This window comes from Quercus suber, unplaced genomic scaffold, assembly GCF_002906115.3.
Source record: "Quercus suber isolate HL8 unplaced genomic scaffold, Cork oak 2.0 scaffold_17, whole genome shotgun sequence".
Lineage (NCBI taxonomy): Eukaryota > Viridiplantae > Streptophyta > Magnoliopsida > Fagales > Fagaceae > Quercus > Quercus suber.
In genome coordinates, this window is record NW_027069482.1 from 118,850 (window position 1) to 141,908 (window position 23,059).

At 35.3% G+C, this 23,059-nt stretch overlaps 2 protein-coding genes across 9 annotated transcripts; one reads left to right on the forward strand and one right to left on the reverse strand.

Annotated features, from left to right (window-relative positions):
* The first annotated feature begins 4,042 nt into the window (after window positions 1-4,042).
* LOC112031662 (uncharacterized) lies at window positions 4,043-8,138 on the forward strand. 8 transcript variants are annotated; one of them, XM_065759633.1, is made up of 5 exons: window positions 4,043-4,289; window positions 4,915-4,962; window positions 6,221-6,612; window positions 6,706-6,805; window positions 7,850-8,138. In XM_065759633.1, the coding sequence occupies exons 1-4, from the start codon at window positions 4,264-4,266 to the stop codon at window positions 6,774-6,776; spliced, it is 537 nt and encodes a 178-aa protein (XP_065615705.1). In that variant the 5' UTR covers window positions 4,043-4,263; the 3' UTR covers window positions 6,777-6,805; window positions 7,850-8,138. The 8 variants fall into 8 exon arrangements, 4 of the variants coding, with proteins under 4 accessions (XP_065615705.1, XP_065615707.1, XP_065615713.1 ...); XM_065759635.1 differs by having other exon boundaries at window positions 4,044-4,289; window positions 4,921-4,962; XM_065759641.1 differs by lacking the exon at window positions 6,221-6,612 and adding an exon at window positions 4,373-4,597 and having other exon boundaries at window positions 4,050-4,289.
* A 7,102-nt stretch (window positions 8,139-15,240) lies between these two features.
* On the reverse strand, window positions 15,241-21,195 carry LOC112031635 (protease Do-like 9). The gene is made up of 9 exons (XM_024064335.2): window positions 20,420-21,195; window positions 18,581-18,780; window positions 18,308-18,488; window positions 17,952-18,143; window positions 17,442-17,674; window positions 16,202-16,303; window positions 16,065-16,115; window positions 15,869-15,973; window positions 15,241-15,770 (listed from the first exon to the last, which is right to left on the reverse strand). The coding sequence occupies exons 1-9, from the start codon at window positions 20,985-20,987 to the stop codon at window positions 15,672-15,674; spliced, it is 1,731 nt and encodes a 576-aa protein (XP_023920103.1). The 5' UTR covers window positions 20,988-21,195; the 3' UTR covers window positions 15,241-15,671.
* Between the last annotated feature and the right edge of the window lie 1,864 nt (window positions 21,196-23,059).

Here is a 23,059-nt window from a genome sequence, read left to right on the forward strand (position 1 = left end):
CTGGCCGCATTAATGGGGATATAACCCCTTAGCAGGGCAACGTTGATCAGAGTGAACCACTTGAGTACTGATAAGGCCTCTGATGGGACGGACGGCCAGAAGAGAGGCAAATGGATGATCAACAGATGGAATAAGGAGATAGGAAGATGAAGACTATATAAGAAAAACAAGTAAAGTAAAAGGGGGGGGGAAAGGAGAAGAAAAAGGTCTCCTCGGCCATGGCGAGGAGCATCCCCTAGTTGTAAAGAAACTCTAAGTATTTCTTTTATAAAAGAGAGTTTATGCTTGATGAACGACGGCCAGCGCCTAAACCTTTAACCCACTCTCTATAAATTTATTGTTTGGGCTTGTTGGGCTGAAAACTCATTCATACTCAGGGTCAATCCAAACTGAGTCCCTACAATTGCGCCGTCTGTGGGAAGGATTAGGGTGCTGGCCGGCGCACCAAGCGATTGTTCTAAGTAGTCATTTTACAATAGGTTGAAAAAAAATATATATATATATATATATATTAATTATATATATATAGAAGATTCGACAGCGAAAGAGAAATCTTGATTATTATTTCATAAATAGAAACAGTACAAATTACAATCAGAGGCTCAGGCAGGTGTGGTTTCACAAACCAAATTTAACAAGCTCAATCCTACCAGCTATTTCTAACAATCAGAGCCCAGTGGAGCCACCCTAAAAAGCTAGCCTGGTGGGAAGTGTCAAGCCGTCCCTTTATTGGTATAAAGAGAATGGGGAGCTTGACACAAAGGCAGGGAAGAGGAGGGCCATCATGTTTCCAGGCCACCGACAACTCCCTTCTCGGCGCGGGCGAGCTGGAACAAAGAGAGGAGCAGATGCAGGGGCTCCGGATACCTTCCTCATGATGTTCCCTTGATTCTCTCCAATCTCACGAGTGTTGGCCGTTGGAGACGGCAACACTCAAGCACCGCCCAAGAAGAAAAGAAGGGATAGAACCAAGGAAAAGTTGGGGTCACTGGAAGAAGAGGACTTACAGAAGTATGACGATACTCTTCAGATAGTGTACAAGTCGAACCAGATTCAAATCATACGCATCAATAATTGTAAGCGCGAAAATGATGAAACCAGGCGGTTCAAACAGGTACTTATACTCCCCCTTAGGTTCCCCAAATGTAACCGCTTGCCCATAAAAGTAAGAGATCATACCGTTGAAAGTGGGAAACGTGGTGCCGCCAAAATTTAATGTGGGCACCCATTAAGTCTTGAAACGCTAAAAACGCGCATCGAGCAATCAAAAAGTCACCAGCATTAACACGAACCGAAGTGGGGCGACTCGTCTAGAGGGCCCGCAGGTATCAAAACCCTCCTCCCCGTCCGAGGGAACGTGCAGCAGGGTTTTGAGGGGCTATTGTGGGGCCCGTGGGCTTAATCGCCTTGGCCCATCGTGTAGCAGGCCCAAGGCCTACGCCGAGGAATACTGACTATTCAAGGCTAAATTGGGAAAAGCTTCCTTTCTGGATCCACGCCGAGGACCACCTCGTCCTCGGCCTGACAAGAATGATTTTTGGGAAAGATCAGGCCCAAAATAAGCTGTCACCCTCGCATTTAATGCATTCACCTAACCCCCCTGGCCGCATTAATGGGGACATAACCCCTTAGCAGGGCAACGTTGATCAGAGTGAACCACTTGAGTACTGATAAGGCCTCTGATGGGATGGACGGCCAGAAGAGAGGCAAATGGATGATCAACAGATGGAATAAGGAGATAGGAAGATGAAGACTATATAAGAAAAGCAAGTAAAGTAAAAAGGGGGGGGAGAAAGGAGAAGAAAAAGGTCTCCTCGGCCATGGGCCGAGGAGCATCCCCCCAGTTGTAAAGAAACTCTAAGTATTTCTTTTATAAAAGAGAGTTCATGCTTGATAAACGACGGCCAGCGCCTAAACCTTTAACCCACTCTCTATAAATTTATTGTTTGGGCTTGTTGGGCTGAAAACTCATTCATACTCAGGGTCAATCCAAACTGAGTCCCTACAGTTATATTAATTGTTTTAAGCATAATGAAATTTTAATATCATTTTTCTAAGATTTATATGAGAAATAATTGGTTTTTTATTTGAGAAACAACTAATTTGAAATATGGCATTTTTACTCAAATTTAGTTGTTTTTGCAACAATTGAAACCATGTCCAACAAAAAGGGGAAAAACTTTTTAGTAACAGAATGTAAAAAAATAAATAAATAAATAAATAAATAAAAAGTTTTAAAAAAAAAATTGAAGGATATATGCATTTTTTTTAGTAGGCATGAAACATGTCTATCTATATTAGCTACTATATCATGCAATTTTCAATTTGTAAACACATATATATAGTATGATCAAATCACTATACTACTCTTAGTGTATTTCTATTTTGTCTATATATAAAATAACTAAAGATTACAATTTTTTTACAGTGAAAATTATTGAAATCTTTTTTATACATCAATAGTTAGGGTTGGAGATCTGAATCCTGAATGTTTCTATTGAAAATTGAGGTGTTAATCAGTTAAGTTACAAGATTTTTGGTAAAACTTATCGAAATATTGAAGAAAACTAATAATAAGTTGCATTGCACATCGTGTGAAAGCTCAACTAGCTACAAACAATAGTAGTTTCAAACAGAGTGCAAATAAGTAGACACCTTACGGATTTCACAAGAAGTTGCAGTAAACATGATACAAGAAATAAGTATGACACAAAATTTTGTTCAAAAACATCAAATTTTTTTTGGAGTTAGGTTATATTGCTCCAATTTCTAGGAGCCATGGATTGGATCAAATAAGGTGTATAATTGCTACAGTATTATAAATCCGATTAAGGGTTCTGTAAATGGAAATTTTAAGCAACGAGGCCTTAGAAAAATGACAATAGCATCATATCCTCAAACTACAGAAGAAATATATATAAAACATTTTATTCCCTTTCCTTTCCCTAATCTAGATCAAGAATTGTGCAAAATTAAAACGAAATTAAACAATTCAACAGTTTGTTCAAGATCAAGGAATTGTTACCATTATTAATAAAGCATTGTGTGAAGGACCAAATGGAGAAGCAATTCTAGAGTCCCACATCACTTAGGAAAGCACATAGAGATGTGTTTATAAGGAGTGATCTTCCTTCAAGTTGTAGAAGAGTAGAATGTTCACGGAGATGAATAATAAAAAGTCTTGAAAAGGGGAACTATGTCACGCAAGGGGTGAGACTGTTAAATAAGTCTATCGGTCAGAAGGAACGTACATACATACTGGCAAGGAAATAAGCAAATAAGTCAAACTGTCATACATACTGGCAAGGAAATAAGCAAATAAGTCAAACTGGCATAAAACACCATTCGGTTCAAAATTGAACATATAAATAAGTGGTGTATATCAAAATTGAACATACTGGCAAGGAAATATCAAAATTGAACATATAAATAAGTATATCAAAATCATAAAACACCATTCAGTCAAACTGTCATACATACTGGCAAGGAAATATCAAAACATATAAATTAGTATATCAAAATCATAAAACACCATTCGGTACTGGCAAGGAAATATCAAAACATATAAATAAGTATATCAAAATCATAAAACACCATTCGGTTCAAAATTGAACAAAATGGCACAAGCAAATAACAACATATAAATAATAAGTCTTAGGGTGTGCACAACTCAAACTGTCATAAAACACCATTGTAAAGATTCATTTTCTTCTTCATCATATATTCCTCCCTCGAATTTTTTTTATTGTTAATAGAATGGCGCAGAACACCATTTCCGATTCTGAGGTTGATCATGAAAGGTTAGTCTACTGACTTCATTTTCTTCTTCATCATATATGCATTTTTCCTTTGATGAGGACCACAGATATTCCTGCCTCGCTTACTGACTTCATTGGCTATCTCTGTGCTAAGAAAACAACATACACTGCAGATTTTATTTTATTTTTTCTTATTTTTTCCTTCAGTTGGTTACTATTAGTTTCATTATATATAGGCGTCAATGTTGGCTGGCACAATGACAAAACAATTGGCCATAGATGAAATGTGCTATGTATAATATTTGAGGGTGGCTAGCACAATGACAGATGCCACAAAGTGTTCCTCCAAGAAATGTGCAAACGGATAAACACCTACTCTTCTAAGTTTATGAAAAACGGAAACAAAAACTTATTTCATTAAGTAGGTTTTAATTTCTTACTTTCAACAAAAACAATTGTCAACAGCTTGATTTAAATTATCCCGACGACGACTGGCTATTAGTACATGAGAAGATATTTCATGTGCTTTCGGTAAGAGATAAAAGTTTTTATTTTATTTTATTTCATTTAATGGTTAAGATTCGAAGTTACCATTTTCTAACTCTTAATCTCAGCCGTCCATCTTACCATGCGAGCTCTATCATAATAGCTTCGGATGGCGATAGAAAGCCTTGTGAGCTTCGATGGCGGTGGCACTGGTAGTTTGTCGTTGCCGGTCTGTGTTAAGAAACGTGGATTTCAGAGGTTGGGATCCAAACCCCAAACCCAAACCCCCTATTTGGGCGTTAGAATCCCAAAATTCATTGATATCAAACAACGGCATGCGTCGAGCCGCTGAGGTTAGGAATTTTCGAATTTAGTGCTCGAACAACGCCTCTTCTTCGTCTCCTATGAAAAAAAACTTAACCCTGTCCCTAAGTCCCTAACCATGACTATTCCTATGCCCTCTTATCTGCCATTTTCAAGCCCTCGATCTCTTTCTTTGTTTAAATTTGATTGTTACTTGGATCTATTTTTATTTAGTAGTGGATTGTTAACGATCAGATTAGAAGCTTTAATATCTCTATTCTTTCGCTTTTCAATTTTGATTGTTACTTTGATGGTTGGATCATTTTTTGTTTATTAATTGATTTATTGCCTTTTGTTTCCTACCAAGTTTCAGGGTTTTATCAATTTGGGCAAATCTTCGTCAAATATTGGAAAGGTTTGGCTTTATTTCTCTATTCCTTCGTTTTTCTATTTTCAAATTTGATTGTTACATGGATTAATTTTTGTTTAATAATTATTATTTATTTATTTATTTAAATTTTTTTTGTTTTCTATATTGTTTTTTGTATAAATATGTTTATGTATGGACATATATGATATATGCGCTTGGATGCATCATTGAAGTTACGGTTTAGCATCTGGATATGCATAATTCGGGAATTATTTAGTAGGGCTAAGTAGATTAGGTCTTTGATATTTATTAGGGTAAACACTACTGTCTTTTTTTTAATATTAAAAATGACAATTACCCATCTGGTTATTATTATTATTATTATTATTATTATTAAATCTTATTATACAACCAAACTGGTTAGTAAGCATTATTTTTGGGTTATTTTGGATGAGAATTTAAGTTGAAAAATATTTATTTTTACTTAATTTGTGATGGACCTTAATGGTTATAAGGAATCATTTGTTGTGTAAAACAAAACCTCAAGGAGGTGAGGTGTCATTTATAAAAATAAATGGGGTTTTGACATGGGTCATAAAAGGAATGAGAATTGATACCCTACTTTACCACTATTATTCTCTTTACTTAAAAAAAATGTGGGGTTTCTAAAATTTCTCCAAACTTCAAGGAAGGTTATTGTAATTTAATCTATCTTTCTATTAATGTATAATTGTGAAAATCTATAATATAGATAGAATCAAAGAAGTTTGACTTTTGATTGGCCTTATAATATTGTGCTACACAAATTGTTGAGGCCTTACAATTTTACACATCATTATTCTAATATATATATATATATATATTTTTTTTTTTTTAATTGAGTTTAAATTCTATTCAATATTTAAACCCTCCATTAGAATCTTTACACATCATATTTTTCTTTAAATTGTAAAATAGTGGAGAGTAGGCTTATATGTGTTAATAGCATCTCACAAACTCATCTCTCTGTTATTTTTAACCTAATTGGAATTTGTTACACAAATCCTTCTTTTACATATTATTTTAAGTCAATTCAATATTAATTTTCTATTTATTATATCTGTTCAATACTCTTCACCCCAAATCGTTTTATTTCCTTAACCTGTTTTACACCTTCAACTTAAATCATAATATTTTCAAATTAATGCACATAACAAGATCATCTTAGAAATTTTTGAAGCTAAAAGAATTTCCCTCTTATTTTTTTTGGGGGGAAGTTGAGTGGATTTTGAAGCTAATGGATTTTTTGTTTGCATATGTCTAGTGATGAAGCACTCATTTTCTTTGAAGCATTTCATGCGGTTCTTGTCTTCTTCAATGCGATTCTGGGTGTCATAATTGGTGTACACTTTCATTTCTTGCATGTCTCACCACTTGAAATGCATCTTGGTATCATCTTGGGTTTAATAGCGGCTACACTTGTCTATATCACTGCATATTTGGTGATAAAAGTAAAACCACAAAATGCTGCCTACCGTTTCATCTTCGGCCTCATTTGTCTGGTATCTGGAATTTTTTCTGCTGAGCTGCTTCTCACATTAATAATTTCTCCCCTTGGGATATTCATGGTTAGCTTATGTCCAATCCTGATAATTGGGATTGGGGTACTGTATCATTGCTACCGACAAATTTATGAGGATCTCTACAACACAGCTGGTATGGTTCTCAAGGCAGTACATATCTTTTATAACAAGATTTATGGATTACTTTGTTGGATGTATGGGTGGCTCATACAAATATTCCATTCAGGAGCTTCTGATGCAACATCTTCAAGCGATGGAGACATTGAGATGCAGCGGGCAGAAACTAACCAGGGTTAAGTGGCCTGATATTGTTAACTACCTACAAAGTAAGCAAAATTTTCACTTACGCAATTTTCCCTGTGGAAGTTTGAATTTATTTTCACTTTGTTCAAAGTAAGGTTAATTATACTAATTTCAACATATGTTTTATACTTTACTAATGATCTCACATCCAACTGCTTAGATAATAAAATTTGCAATGCAATTTTTAAAATTTTCAGCAACTAGATTAAAGGTTAAAAGGTATAGGGAAAGCTAGATTTTCATTCTTTTTAAACCAGACAGAAGCCAGAACATTAGGACACCACATCTGACCCAACCACAGCAGCCATAGTAGAATACTACAAATAGACAACACAGTCGCCCTAGCTTAGAACAAAAAACATGCATATATAGTCATGGTGCTACTTTAGTCTGATCTGGGAATGGACCCTTCTAACTGATGTTTACAAACTTTGTGGTTACTAAATAGGATCACAATGTTTGTGATTCCTTTCCTGTGTAGTAGTCATAGATGGTCTAAGAGTAAAAAACTGATTGCAGTATCCTTTTTGTGTTGCATTCCCAAGGGTGGCATCCTGGTAATACTTTATTGCTTTATCTGTGTTTGCACACATGAGCAGTTGCCCTCGATTTGGTTCTTTTGGATCCTGCTTTATCTAGTGTCAAAATGACTTGCCACTACAGCACTTACCAATTCTGGATCCTTTCTCTGCTAACACCAGCATTGCATTGTGACTGTATATCCTCATCACATTCATTGTGGTACTCCAGTATTTCTCATATAATAACGTCTGAAATCTATCTAGATTATTGACCTTTTAAACACCCATTTGAGAGGGCATTGTGTACTTCTGCTATTTATCAGTGTCTAAGAAACTGCATGTCTATTGCATGAAGTTGACTCATATTCTACAGAAAATTGATATGCTTCAAAAAAAATTCCACTAAAATGATCCAATAAGGCTTATTCCATGTCTTGTACCAAATTGATGCATTGCTTGTCTTAGTTATCTACCCTTTTGAGCCTTAAGATTCTGTTATTTGCTCTTCTTATGTTGATACATACTCATGTTTATGCTATGTTCCAGGGACATGTTGGATTAAGTGTTGCAGCTGCAGATAATGACTAGAAGAAGATGGTTGCGGAGAACAAAATGCCTCAATTAGGATTGCTGTTATTTGAATTATATTAGGATTGTTGTTATCAATAAGTAAACTGCTTGATGATACGACTTCCCTGTTATCTTGGTATAGGATTAGTCGATTAGTAGGTTGTTGGAGTTATTCTTGTAATTTGAATTTCACAGATTATGTATTTAAGGCAGAAGTAAATAATACGAGGCATCAGATTAAAATTCCAGAAATTTCTCTTCTTAATATTTTCTTGGAGGGTTGTCGCCTCGAATATGACCAATTCCTACTCTTATTTTACCAGAACACAGCAGTTTTACTTAAAATGATACAAAAGCATCATGAGATGGAAAGCATGTGTTTTGGAAAGATTTACAAAATATATGAACTTGATTAGTTTTGAAACCTACGTACTGTGAGCACTTTGAGAATAGTTTTAATGCCCAGAGGCATGTCATGAATAGAAGTATGATATTGTAGCTAGTCCCAATGCACCTTTGGCAGCTCCAAATAGGGAGTTTGCCAGTCGGAGGTTGCAAAGGGGACGTACTAACAGAAGTACTTATTGAGTTATTTTTTATAGGTTCTACTTATTTAGTTCACCGGACCCGTTATCTTCTCCTGTCAGATGTTGAAGCAAATTGTGGATTGGACTAAAGCCAGTTGCAATTAAACACTATTATTTTGATTTTGGGTATTATAATATTTTTAGATTGACGGTTAAATTTCATTAAATTTTATTATGGCTGGTCTCAAATTAAGTAGATTAATATATATTGGTTAGAAAATTTGAAAAATTATATAGACAGATAGACATGTCTAAGTTGAGCACATAGTGGCCGCACACTCTAAGCCCCTTATTTGGATTTGTGGTGTGACAAAAAACTGGTGTGTGTCTTCGGGAGATTATGTGAATAGGTGAAAATTTTAGATAAATTGAAAATTCAATATATAAATTATAGTATACAGAAAAATATAGAAATATAAATGAGTACCGATAATTATAGATAAATGTCTTAAAGAAAAAGTGGCTGAGGTTGGGAGGATAGGAGAAGAGACAATTGACGTGGTCTTGAACACTACTCAAACTAAAGTTACAAGAATCAATTAGACAAGTTTTGAGAGGACATGAATCATGAATGAATTAATTTAGGGGTACCAAACAGGGAAATGATTTTTATTGAATGAGGCCTGAATGGTTATAAATATAGTGGGAGCTTTGAAAGAGTTAATGGGGGCCAAGGTTATGGAGTAAAAAATGAATTAAGAGATGTTATTACAGACTTTACAACAACATAGGATTTGACATTAATGAACACTTTGTTTAAGAAGAGGGATTCCCACACTTAATTTAATTGATAGTGGATAAATTTCATTCTTATTTGAAAAGTTAATAGTAGATGTTTTAAAGATTGTAAGATGATGTTAGGAGAGAATGTAACCAATCAATATAGGTTGGTGGTACTAGATATGTGCATTAGATAGTTAAATAAAATAAAAATTAAATTAAATTAAAGGATAAAAAAGAGAGATATCAGAGAGTGATGGGGTTTGAAGGGGGAGAAACAAGTTTTGTTCAAAGATAAATTGATTAACCACCTCACACCCTTGGTGCGGTTGTTACTCCACAAGTATAAATACTTGTGGGGTGTGGGGGACAAGAGCTGAGGTTTAAGTCTCCAGAAAGGAGCATCACACACATATATACTTAAATTAAGTTAGAGTAGAATTTTTATACTGTATATATATATATATATATAAAAGAAAAAAAAAGTAAAAAAAAAAAAAAGAAAAGAAAGAAAGATAAAAAAAAGAAGATAAATTGATTAAAGAAGACAAGTGATGCCTAGGCAAAGATGATGATTAGATGTGGAATGAATTGACTAGTTGTATTAAAAGAGTAGTTAATGATGTATTTGGAGAATTTAAAGGATGTGGCAAAGCGCTTGTTATCAATAATTGGGTGACATTATTCATTTATGAAGTTTAGATGTACAGTACAACTAAACCATAGTTAAGTGTAAAAAATCCTAATAATTGGTCAAATGTGAGGATGATTGTTTCCTTGAACACCAAGATCTCTTGGATTTGAATAATTGAGTCTCTGCATCCAAAAAAAAAAAAAGGTGGAGTTTCTGCAAAATTACAAGAAAAGTTCTCCAGTCTCTTTAAGATCCAATGGTGAATCACAAATGCTTTAGATAGCTATGGAATTAACATGTGCAGCATCCTTTACAATTCCTTTCTCACAAATAATACAGTAGCTAAAAAAAAAAAAAAAAGAGAGAACTTGAAAATGTTTATGTTAGAAAACAAATGTGTATGTAGGCATTTTAGTTAGTTGGATTTCTGGAAGCAAGAGTTTCCTCGTAAAGTCTCACATCTATCAAAATCAAAGAGACTGCAAAAATTAAATGTTCTACTAATATTTTATAATATAAAAGACTATAGTATAATTATTCAGTAACTACATATTGTAGGACCCCATTATCAGTTTAGGCCTAGGATCAATATCCAACCATAATGTTCTTGCCAAGAGCATTGTAGTTCAACTGGTTAACACCTCTTGATATTTCCAATGGAGATATCCAGGGTTCAAATCTCTCTCTCTCCTTCAACTTAAAAAAAAAAAAAAAAAATCTATAATGTTCTTTGGAGATACAGAATTAGTAGTTACATGAGGTACCCAAAAAATACCTTGAACTTTCAATCTTTATTCAAGATTTTTTTTTATCCTTTTTTGGGTTGATGTCCCAATGGTTGCAACCAACCAAGCAGGGGTATAGGACAAAAGAAAAGGAGTTAAGAAGGAAGAATCTCAATTGAGGTATTCATCCAGAAAAAGAAATACAATTAACGGTATATGAAGTCAATTTTGGCACTAGTATTTATCGCAAAATTGAGAAATAACTAAAATTGGAGCATAACACTTAAACAAACTTTTTCAAACCTAGTTTTTTTTTTTCCATTGTACAATCAAAAACACCAAAATTTTTAATAAGGTTTTGAAGTAACGCAATAGAAATATGTCACTATTCCCAAGCAGCATTATTGGTTATAAGTTATAACATAATGATCGTAACTCCTTTTGCTTAAATTAAAAAAAAAAAAAAAAACTACATCATTTTAGTCAAAATGCAAAACTCACCCTCTAAGTTTCACAATTTTTCATTTTAGTCCTCTAAGTTTGAGTTTTGTCATTTCAGTTCTCTAAGTTTCATTTATTTCCAATTGAATCCTCTGTTAGTGTTCAGTTAGTTGATGTCATCCACTTACCAAAACGATGTCATTTTGGATGTTATTATTATTATTATTATTATTAATTTCAAAAAAAACTGAAAAAACGTTAATTAAAAAAGGGGGAAAAAAAAACAGAAGCTAAGGGCTCATTTGATAATATTGTTCTAATAACATTATTTGTATTTTTTGGAAATACATGTAGGTGAAAAAATATGTAAAAATACGTGTAATGTTGTTTAAAAACTGAAAACATATGTTTAAATTGCAGGTTGTGGATTCACAAATTTACAAACTTCTAACAAGTTAACAAAACCAGCAAGATTACTATGCACATAAGATAGAGGATTTTCCATAGCATACCTCACTCCAGCTTGAGCTGCCAAATGCAATACATGGGTAAAAGTTAGAAGCTCAAAAAGCTTCTTCAAAAGCGTCATATCATTGAGATCTCCTTCTACAAAAGCGCTTGCCTTGTTCGCTTCAACGTTGGGTCATAGAACTCATTGAAATTGTCTATACCCACCACACTGTCTCCACACCGCTTAAGTTCGGAGCAAACATAAATTACAACGAACTCGGCAACTTTGGTGAAGAAATAATCCCCACCCCCACCAATAGCAGCTCGATATCTTAGAATAAGGAAGCTGATTAATCCCTGGGTAACGATGTTGTTCCCCTGGGTAATTAGGTTTTTTTTTTTAATTAAAGTTTTTCAGTTTTTTTGAAATTAAGAAATTAAAATAATAATAATAATAACATCCAAAACGGCGTCATTTTGGTAAATGGATGGCATCAACTAACAGAACACTAACGGAGGACTTAATTGGGAATGAACGAAACTTAAAAGACTGAAATGACAAAACCCAAACTTAGATGACTAAAATGAAAAAATGTGAAACTTAGAGGGTGAGTTTTGCATTATAGCCAAGTTTTTTTTTAAAAAGAAGAAGTATTGTGTTAATACTATTGTAATCTAATCTAACATCTAATCCAACATGTGAAAAATGAATAGATAAATAAATAATTTTAAACTCAAAATTGAATTTGTTTTCTTAAAAATCTCAAAGGCAATGTTATGAATACCGTTTCAAACCCTGTTTCGGTTTGTCTAGTGGAACGGTATATTTCGGTACCGGTCTATTTTGGCATATCATTTCAAGGTATTTCGGGGTTTCTATAAAATTAAAAATAATATATATTTATATTTTCTTATACAACATAAAATTATTGATCCAAATAAGTAAACCTCAAATAACACAAATCATTTAGTTATTACATAACAATTACTGTTTTAAAATATTAAAATAGAAGTATGTAATTAAATAATGAAAAATAACAACCAAAAACAATACGATAAGTGTGTATATATATATATATATATATATCACGTTAGGGACATGCAAGACTCAATAAATATAAGTTTGAAATCAAACTCTTTTGTCAGCTTTTTTGAGTTTTGTCATTTCCAAAACTTTGTCACATAGGTGGGGTCAGCAAACTAAAAGTCTATAAGGCAAACACAAATATGAAACAAAGCAAAAGCTAAAGTAAAAAATGAAAGAAGAGCAAACTGGCAGAGAGTCTGAGACGAAGCAAAGAAGAAGAAGAAGGGGCAACCTCTGCAATGGCTGGGTTTGTTTTTTAGGCGATTGGCGCTAGGTAATGACATGCTATGCTAATGAGTTTGTCAGTTTAGGAATTTTTCTTTTCATTTTTTCTATTTTTTCTTCTAAAAACTAGTACCGGCCAAAATTGACCAAAATTTGCCGAAATGACCCAAAACTAGCCGGAATTGGACCCGAGGTGTAACGGGTGGTATTATCGTTCCGGATTGCATCCCGGTACGAGATATTCTGGCCGTTCCGCCTGGAACGGAACAAATTTAATAACAATAGTATACACTAATAAGATAAGGAAGATAAGTAATACAAAATATTCGTAAATGCTTAATACAATTACTCAAGCATATAAAAACATCATATATTTAATAACAATAGTATACACTAATAAGATAAGGAAGATAAGTAATACAAAATATTCGTAAATGCTTAATACAATTACTCAAGCATATAAAAACATCATATAATAAAGAAATAACAATTTGTTTACAAACAGTAAAAGAAAATTGCACAAAGACCATCTTCTTGAATTGTACTAATTGTTCTTCATCATATTGTCAAGATTATCCTGCTTCTTTTCAAATAAACTAAAACATGACAACAACACAAATTAAGGACATATTATAATATGATTTTTCTACAAATCTAGTCAACAACATTAAAAGTATTTAGTATTGTAAATAAAATGATAAAAAATAAAAAAAATAGAACAATAAAATAAAAAAACACTTGCATCAAGGAACATATGATTATGAATTAGTCAATAATAAGACAATGGGAGTACAAACCTCATAAAAAATCAAACAAAAAATTGAGAGAGAGAGAGAGAAAGAGAGAGAGAACTTTTTTGTGTGGGAAAAAAATATGCATAAGATAGAAGAGAGTGACAAATTTATAGTAAAAGGATGAGAATAAGATGAGCCAAAATAAAGGGAAAATTGGCAAAATTATATGTAAAATTAAAACTATCTAAGAGGAATATGTATAGACAATACCTATTAGCATTCGCAGCAGTGTAGCTATAATGCTATATTGCTAAAATTTAGCTCCACAAACACAAAAAACGCACTGCAGCAGTGGAGGCAAAACTTAAAATTTTAGATGATTTGCTACAGTGCACATCTATCTTTAGATGTGCACTGTAGCACACAGGTAAAAAAAAAAAATTATTATATTCTCTCTCTTCTCACATTAATAAAACATTTCCTTCTCTCTCTCTGTCTCTCCAACTTCTCCTTTCTTCTTTCTTCCTCAAAAATTTTTTTTTTTCCCTTTGGTATGCTCAGGCCAAAATCCAATCGGTGGAGCTTGAAGAGCTCATCGCCGATCTCTGTCTGAATCTCCCTCATCACCGATCTGTTCCGCCGACCCACCCCAAGCCCCATCGCCCAATATTTGCCTCTCTCTCTCTCAGTCACTCTCACCTCTCTCTCTCTCTCTCAACATCTCTGACCCAAGCCTCCGCCGGCCTCAACTTCACCGGCCCAAGCCTCCACCAGCCTCAACGTCTCCAGCCCAAGTCTCTTCTCACCCCTTTCTCTCGCCGATCTGTGATTGAGTTTTTTTTTTTTTTTTTTTTTATGTATTTTCATATGGGTTTGGTGGCTGTGGTGGTGGATGATTTTGACAGTGGGTTTGTGAATTTTGGTTGTGACAGTGGTGGATGATTTTGGGTTTGACAGTGGGTTTTGTGTATTTTGGCTTTGGCAGTAACTTGTTCCTTGGTTTTTTTTTTTTTTTTTCTATGTTGTGTTGTGGCTGTGGTTGTGACTAGTTGATGGTAGAGGTGGTTGTGGTTAGTGCTGTAGATGTTTTTGTGGGTAGTGTGATATATTATTTTATTGTAAGAGATATATTATTTTATTGTGATGTTTATATTATTTTATTGTATTGAAAGTTAAAATAGATTCACTGCTGCAGCATGTATGTAGGTAAAATAGATAAAATGATTTTTTGTGCTGCTAATTAGCTAAAATTTTAGATGCACTGCTGCAAATGCTCTTATAACATTAAAATTAAAGTAGATAAATATGTGCAGTTAAAACCTCCTAAGATGAATTTGTAAAGCCAATGTATTTATATATTTAATATTGTCAAAATTTTAAAAGTGAAAAATAAATATGAAAAAAATAATGATGTGGTAATGACGTAGAAGATAAAAATAAATAAAAATAAATAAAAATAAAAATAAAAAAAGAATCAGCATAGTATTTTCTCCAAAATGGCCTTGTGCGAACAGCAAACACCTGCACCCTTTTCCCAAAGCATTTATCAAGAGGATTAGGGCATTCAACAGAATCCATATCTAAAGGTAACTAAGAACCTCACATTCCAATGTTCCACACAACTCACACCCAATTGTTAACAAAATAAGGACGATATGTCCCTTATGCCACTATTTGTATGATAAAATTATTCAAACATTCCCCTTGTAATTGCTGGTGGACAAACCCTCTAAAAAGCATACTGCTAGACAAGATATTTGATAGTATAAGGAAGAACAAAAATGGTATTATATTTTTTCTTTCTAAATTCGAATATCAGCAAAGTTGAGATTCAATTCACATCCAATTTATGGTAGCTATTACACAAATATATGCCTAGCATCTCTCTCCAAAATTTTAAGAAGAGGAAAATATTTGATAAGGACCACCCCCTTCAATTCTACAAGCCGTATGATTTCCTTCGCTACTTGCAAAGAGCAGAAAACTATCAATCCCCAGTAAGGTACCTGCACCTAACCATTCTCCAGAGCCAATGCGTAACATCACATTTGGAAACAATATTTAAGAAACTACAAACATAGAGCTAGCAAGTCTGGCCTCTGAATCTGACATCTTCCTATCCAGATGTTATACAAAAGACACACAGAGGCAGCGCAGGCTAAGAAAATTAGTTCAAAATGAACCTATGATCCACCTCATGACTTGAGATCATCAGACATTGCTGATGGTATGCAGTGTGTTGCAAGAATATCTAGAGTAGCTTCTTTTGCAGTCTTTGTCCGAAGAACCACTATCTGCACAGAAGAACACTTACGAATAAATGAGAATACAACGTGTGTGTGTCATGTGTATCACATATATAAAGACAGAGAGAGAGAGAGAGAGAGAAGACCTGTTGATAATCTAAATCAAATTTCAAAAATTCATCTTCACAGCTCTCTACCATGGTGGCCAAGCTCTTTAGATTCTTCACAGGCTTACCATTAAAAGCAAGAACCTACACAAATATATACGCTACAAAAAACTCAGTGACCAAAGCAATACAGCAACTAACATCAAAGCACTTGTGGGAAACAGCTATTACGGACCTGGGTGTTGACGATTTCCTCGTACCCAATGTTGATATCAGCAACAAGCACCTTAAACAAAACATTAAAGGTAAAAACCAGAATTTAGAGAGAGACAGACAGACAGACAGACAGACATACAGGCAGACAGAAAGTACCTGAGAAACCACAACAAGCTGCTCATCTGGTGATTGTGGCATTGAATGCAACAGTTTATCCAAAAGCTTGACTGGAGCTTCAAATTCATATTCCTTTCCATACTGCGCATACATGCAGAAGGAAGTCAGGATTATGAAACACCAAGCAAAAACTTTGCGAAGTCATACATTACAATACTAAATTTGGTAATTAGATGTTTGAGATCAAAATAGTAGGCTGCCAAATGCACGTGCAAGTTGCAACTCACAAGGACAGAATACTCTTCATAAATAAAATAAACAGATTAAGGCATTATCAAAAGCAAAAGGTGGCTGATATATTGAAGGCTCAAATGCCATTAAAAGTTTGAAATGAAATGCATTTTTCCTTGCCTAAGAAACCATCAAAATATAGAAGATTAACAGAGCCTAAACGTGTGCAGGTTGAAATACTGGGAACAAACAGTTAGAACCTCTAATAAATAAAAGATACATCACATCAAGCCTAGAATAAAAAATTTATAAAAAAAAATAAAATAAAATAAAAACTCATTTCCTTTTTATAGTAGTTAGAGCCATTTTGGTAGGGCTTTTGCCTTTTAATACAAGAAGCTGCAGCAGCATCAAGGAGCTACCCTAAATGGTGCCTTATTCAATGACAACCCAACTGCAATTGGAGCTCATCCTCACACATTCAAAGTAACAATTATCCCAAAGAAAGAAGGAAATATATTTATTTTCCCCTGACAAGTATCATGCTCTAAAATTTTGTAAAAGCCTTCAGATAAAGAAGATTAATTGAACATTGTTTTTCAATTAGTAGCATGCTGTAACATATAATAGAAGCCAGGTAGATAAAAAAGACTAGCAGAATAGGGTTCACAGGGATGAATTGACGCAGCAATCAACCAACCCAATGCAACTGCATATGCTCAAAAGACCAAGATACCATGTCACTATAGCATATAAAATTTAAAAAGTTTGAAATTGTCAATCATTAGAAAGTTGATGTAAGATAATCAACCATCCTCATCGTTTCATGCAAAAAGAAGGAATTAAGATCTCAATTCAATCAGATTAACTAATTACACAAGTTGTGCAGCCTCCATCATGCTAAAGTTCTTTGGAAGTAAAATAAAGATCAGCTAGAACATCAAGAGAACAAATGGTAGATGCAAAAGGTATTAGATCATTGCCTATGCAGACTTACATATTACAGAGAAATAAGCACACAAAGGGATACAAAAGTTGAACTACAAACCTCAGAACGAAGGTATGGAACAGATACAGTAGTAAAAACAAATCCACCAATGATATAGTATGAGGGAGGCCTGCCTTTGTTGTGTGCTGGAATAAGCCTTTTGTGAGTTGCAAGATCAATGTCAAAGTTGAGAATTTCAGAATTGCGGAGTACTTTAATTGCTGCATTATCCCCAGTATACTTCTGGGTGACAAGGTAACTAAAACCTATGCGCTCTCCATGCCGAAAAGGAACTGTAATATCACCAAGGAATAGGATGAAATGCCATATCACAAAATGTTCAAAGTTTGAAGGAACAATAAAGTAACAAAATACAAGTATAGAACTTCACATGTTTACATTTAAAACCCTAATGCAAAATTTACACATGTTGTCAATGTAAAGCTATGATGTTTATGTCTTTATTGACCCCATAACATCCCATTATCTCTCAAAACAGGGAGTGCCAATGGTGATGCACTTGAAAATTGTTTTTTTTTTCCCCTTACAATCACAAGACATCATGCTTACCTGTTCCATCATTAGCAATATCAATGCCATCAAAGCTAAGAATAATATCTGATGGTTGCAAAACATTAGATTCTGGGGCAGTGGGGTCTATTCTTCTAATACGAACACCCTTCTGATCGGGTTTCATACCCATCGACCTCCGCAAATCAGGATTCTCCATCTTCTGCCACTCAACCCCAAGGATAGGGAATCCTGGCATGTTATGAATGATAATCAGATTCAAAGGGGAAAAAACTAAGTAGCTGTGATTATTAAAATTGTATAATTACACACGAATGAAGAAAAATAACAAGGTGGATCACAACTTTCAAAAAGCTAGTAACAAAAATTAATAATCAAACCTGTGACTAAATTACCTGTATATCCTCCATTCTTCTCATAATCCTGGATGAAGTGCATGATGACTGGTGTTGGTATCACATAACCTATATTCTCTACATCTTCATGTTTAAGGGACTGAAATGCAATACCCACACAATTGCCTTTATCATTGAAAGCAGGCCCACCAGAATTCCCAGAGTTTATAGCAGCATCTATCTGCAAAAGCAATCATGAAGAAAGGTATCAGGACAATTTTTAAATGCGCAAACCACATTATTAACAAACTGCTGGCACCACGAAGTTGTAACCTGCAAGCCCAGAAGCTCAGTTGAACCATGAACATAAGAGAGGATCTCTATTCGTGAAACAACACCACTTGTAACAGAAATTGTGTCTCCCCCAATAGGGTAACCCACAACAGTGACAGCATCTTGAAGAGCAGGTAAATCCCCAAATTCAACAGGTGACACCCCTTCCCAAAAGTCATCATCATCGACCGTAAGCATCGCTGCAACATCGCATAAACCAAAACTTAAGTCAATTAAAAATCCCACAATTTGAGCCCACATTCAAACAAAATAAAAAGGCTACAAAAAGACTTTACACGTGCAGCACCAATGCACCTGTGACCTTACTTCACAACTTCCCTCTCTCCAACCCCCATATATATTGAATACAGTATTGACAACTTAGCTTTTTTTTTTTTTTTTTTTTTCTTGATAGGTATATTGACAACTTTGCTAATGTTGTGATAGGTAAATAGGGGGAGGGAAGATGGTGGGGTTCGAACCCCAGCACTCAAGCCCACAAGAGGTGTTGAAACCAAGTTCATAGTAGGCTTTTTCTAATCTTAACATCTACCTACTTATTATCTCTCACAGTTTACCATGCACTTTCGAGGAGTTATTATGGAGGCAGGTAGTTGCTGCAAAATATGGAGAGGAGTGGGGAGGTTAATGCTCAAGGAACTCATGGTTGTGGCTTATGGAAAAGTATTGCTATGGGGTGGGATGAGTTCCCAGGGAAGGACAGTTGAGTTCAGTTTTGGTATGACAGATGATGTGGTGTGCATTGGTTCAAGATGTCTCAGTTGGTTCCTTGTGGGAAAGACAAAATGACAGGGAATAGAGGAGCTGGGATGTCAACTTTGTGAGAGACTTTAATGATTGGGAGTTAGAGGAGGTAACCTCTTTCTTCAATGTTCTATATCTATTATAAGTATATTCTCACATCCTTTCTAAAGAGGGTAGAGATTGATTGAAATGAAGTTTGAAAAGGAATGGATTTTTTGATGTTGACTCATTAAGTCATTTTACGATGCCTTAAGGGGCCTTGTGATATGATTTTTCCTTGGAAGAGTGTTTGGTGTGTCAAGGAACCTAGGAGGGATCTTTCTTTTGTGGACGGCAACACAAGGGGAGATCCTCACTAGTGAGAATCTTATTAAGACAGGATAGTAGGATTGTGTTCTATGTCATAGTAGCGGGGAGGCGGAGAGCATCTTCTGTTACAATGCAGTGTTGCATTTGCATTGTGGAGTTTCATCTTTCATTCCTTTGGGTTTCATTGGGTGTTACTGGGGTAGTTCCTAACCTTTTGTTTGGTTGGAAAAAGTGGGTCGGCTAACATTTTTCAGATATTTGGAACTTGGTCCCATCACGCTTGATGGGAACTTTGTGGCAGGAATGGACTTGTTGTATATTTGAGGATATGAAAATTTTAGGGATACAATAAGGTGCTTGCTACATTATTGTTTGCTTGCTCTCAAGCATGGGGCTTTAGTGATATTAACCTCATTCCTGAGCTTCTAGAATCATTATCTTAACGTACATAACCTTTGTTATTCTTTAGACTCCTAGGCTTGTTCAATAAAATAATTACTTTATTCTTGCCAACATTTTCAACGAGAACTACAAAGCCAAAAACTTGTTCTCAATGGCAACAAATGTAGAATCCCCTAATCTCCCAATGCAACACATATCAACACTACCACAAAAACTCATCTCAGCACAAAATTGCTCCCCAAAACTAATTAGCCCATGAATTAACACTTCCACTCAAATTTTAAGTTTTTTTTTTCGAAAACACAAATTAAGCTCAAATATCTATTCCAAACAAAACCACCAGAAAGAAAGAAAAGGGCGTACCAATGTCGCATTCGGTGCCGATAGCCAGGACGGTGGCGAGGAACTTGGTGTCGGAGCCACGCTTCTTGAGCTTCACCTGAGTGAAATGCTCGACGGAGTGAGCGTTGGTGAGGATTCTCCTCCCGGCGATGATAAAGCCACTGCTACTCGAGCTATACTGCCTCTTTCGCTGCCACGGCAGCGAGAAGTTCGGCTCCGTGTGCACGCAGAAAACCTTCACCACCGCGTCCATGGCCGGAACCACCCTGGCCCCGAGTCCATCCCCTTCTCCGACCACCACGTCGACAAACTCTCCGCCGTTCTCCAACACCCTCGGCGGTGCCCTCCTCTGCAGCAGCGGCTGAGGCTTGTCGGGATTGAGACGCTTCTTAGGGCGGCCGCGTGGACGGTAATCGTCGACGGAGGTGGTGCCGTTGGGGGAGTCGATGAGCTCGACGTTGCCGACGGAGAAAACGTCGTCTAAGGCGGCGGTGGAGGTGGTGGCGGTGTTGGAAGGGTTATCTAGGGTTTCGGCAGAGGGGTTTTTGGGCTTACGGCCTCTTTTCCGCTTGGTGGGCTCGCGGCCCATATTGGATATTCAAATGCTAAGAATGAAAGAGAGAGAGAGAGAGAGACAGAGAGAGAGAGATTCAATGGGATAATGAGAAAGAGGTTAGAACTTAGAACAGAGTTGCAGAGAGAGAGGAAAATTGGGGAGGAGCTAGTTGGATACGCTACAAAGACAGAGAGACAGACTCGTTACTTTCGTTACGATTCGGTTTTCGGAATTAGATGTGTCCTGTCGTTTTTTTTTTAATGTAACCATATACGATTTGCTGTTATTGTCGTCTGTTTTCGAGTCAGACGACCTGTAGTTCTACCATGTCGTTTTTTAAAATTCAAAAAAAATAATAATAAATAAAAATAAAAATAAAAATAAAAACTGACTTGCCGTTTCAGTTTTAACATGAATTTCCCTTCTTCTTCTTTTTTTTGGGTATTAAAGGCGTAGAAGTATACAATTGCAAATTGAATGTAACAGTTACCAAAACGTTATTGGCAGGGAAAAGGGCTGTAAGCCTGGACAAGCAAATCAAGCTAGACCAATTCAACCAAGTCCAATCCAACTGGGCCAGGCCCATAGTTGTGGTCCTTAGATAACCTTAAGGCATTTACTGGGCTCATAGTTAGTTGACTGAACAGGTTTCCAATTGCCTTATACCTACTCATACATAATCGAAGCCCCTCCTATTGCTTGGAAACTTACGGTTTCATGTTTCATTTCACTATTTAACAGGGTTCATCTACTTCTCACATTCCGTAGAAAGTCGGGATTTAAAGGAATATCCAGAGAGTTATTTAGGAAATCAGTTTAATTCTATTTCAGTTTATTTTGTTTGAAAAAATGAAAGATCCTAAATAATAATCTTTATTCATAAGTCGCTCATACAGCTATACCTTGGAGACACGATTGAGAAGTACCATGCATGGTTGCCTCCTATTCTTCTCTAGCCACTTCTCATTAATGGAATCCTAAAGTATGGAAAGGAGTTTAGTTCGTCCAATAAATTCCTACCTCTCTCTCTATCTCTAAGAAGTTTAAACTTTCCAAAACTCCATGAAAGGAAATGGTTCAATTCCAAAGTGTGTGTGTCAAAGCTGGTTAGAGGTTAGGCTTGCTTCTTCCCTATCAAGGAAGGCTTATCTCCCAAGGGCCTCTACTCTAGGTTATCTTTTAGTGTGGGACGATGCCGAGGAGAGAAGGGAATGCATCAAGGTGGTGAAGAACAACACAGCTACATTAGTTTGGCATTTCTGTCCATGAGATAATTAAGCTTAGAGCATTACAACTATAAATTAAGAGAACTAAGCTTTACCCAAAAATGCCAGGCACCCAAAGTGTACACTTTCATAGTATTATATAAAAGCATATAAATTTGAATCTAGTCTTTTTATTTTCCCAATTAAGAAAGACGAAATTGCATATAACCACAGTTGACATTGACGCACAACTAAATATAATTAGAAGAAACTTGCAAAAAATTGAAGTACATTTAAAGTATGGAGACACTTGACAATTGACATTAAATTATAGGAGACAATTATTATATTAACACTTAGTACAAAATTGAAGTGCAATTAGAATCTAATTTATATTCTTGATCAAACTTTCTGTATAAGATAAGATACAAGATAGGGACTAATAAATTGAATCTACTCCCATTTTCGGAGCACATAAGACTATAAGAGTTTAGTTGCTATTATCATTGCATTTGGTTTCATCCACTGAATAAAGGAGATGTCTAGACTCATTCATTTTTCACCGTCAGTAGGTTTTGCACTCAAACCTACCTATCAACAAAACGCCCCCAAAGAAAAAGCTCAGCACACACAATAGCCCCCTTACTTTGCTGCCAATGAAAGTTAGCTTATAATGCAAGCTTATCTATAAAACTATAGAGCCCCTAATGTTTTCCATTACAATAAACTGAGATAGCCCCAAAAATCATTAAAGACAGCACAAGTTAGAACCAATGAATCATGATCCATAATAAGGAAATATATATATAAAAAAACATGGTCAAAACATACCTTTAATCAAATATGTGGTCACGTCTGTACTGTACCAAGTCATTTTTTGGATAAAGAATTAAGTTTCAT

Excerpts from the sequence above, each read along its gene's own strand:
- LOC112031662 (XM_065759633.1), top strand. The coding sequence starts at position 4,264 with ATGAGAAGATATTTCATGTGCTTTCG. Across the intron at positions 4,963-6,220 it reads CTTCGTCAAATATTGGAAAG|TGATGAAGCACTCATTTTCT; the intron begins GTTTGGCTTTAT and ends GCATATGTCTAG. Across the intron at positions 6,613-6,705 it reads GGATCTCTACAACACAGCTG|GAGCTTCTGATGCAACATCT; the intron begins GTATGGTTCTCA and ends TATTCCATTCAG.
- LOC112031635 (XM_024064335.2), bottom strand. The coding sequence starts at position 20,987 with ATGGGCCGCGAGCCCACCAAGCGGAAAAGAGGCCGTAAGCCCAAAAAC. Across the intron at positions 17,675-17,951 it reads TATTGCTAATGATGGAACAG|TTCCTTTTCGGCATGGAGAG; the intron begins GTAAGCATGATG and ends GTGATATTACAG. Across the intron at positions 16,116-16,201 it reads AGCTTGTTGTGGTTTCTCAG|GTGCTTGTTGCTGATATCAA; the intron begins GTACTTTCTGTC and ends GTTTTGTTTAAG.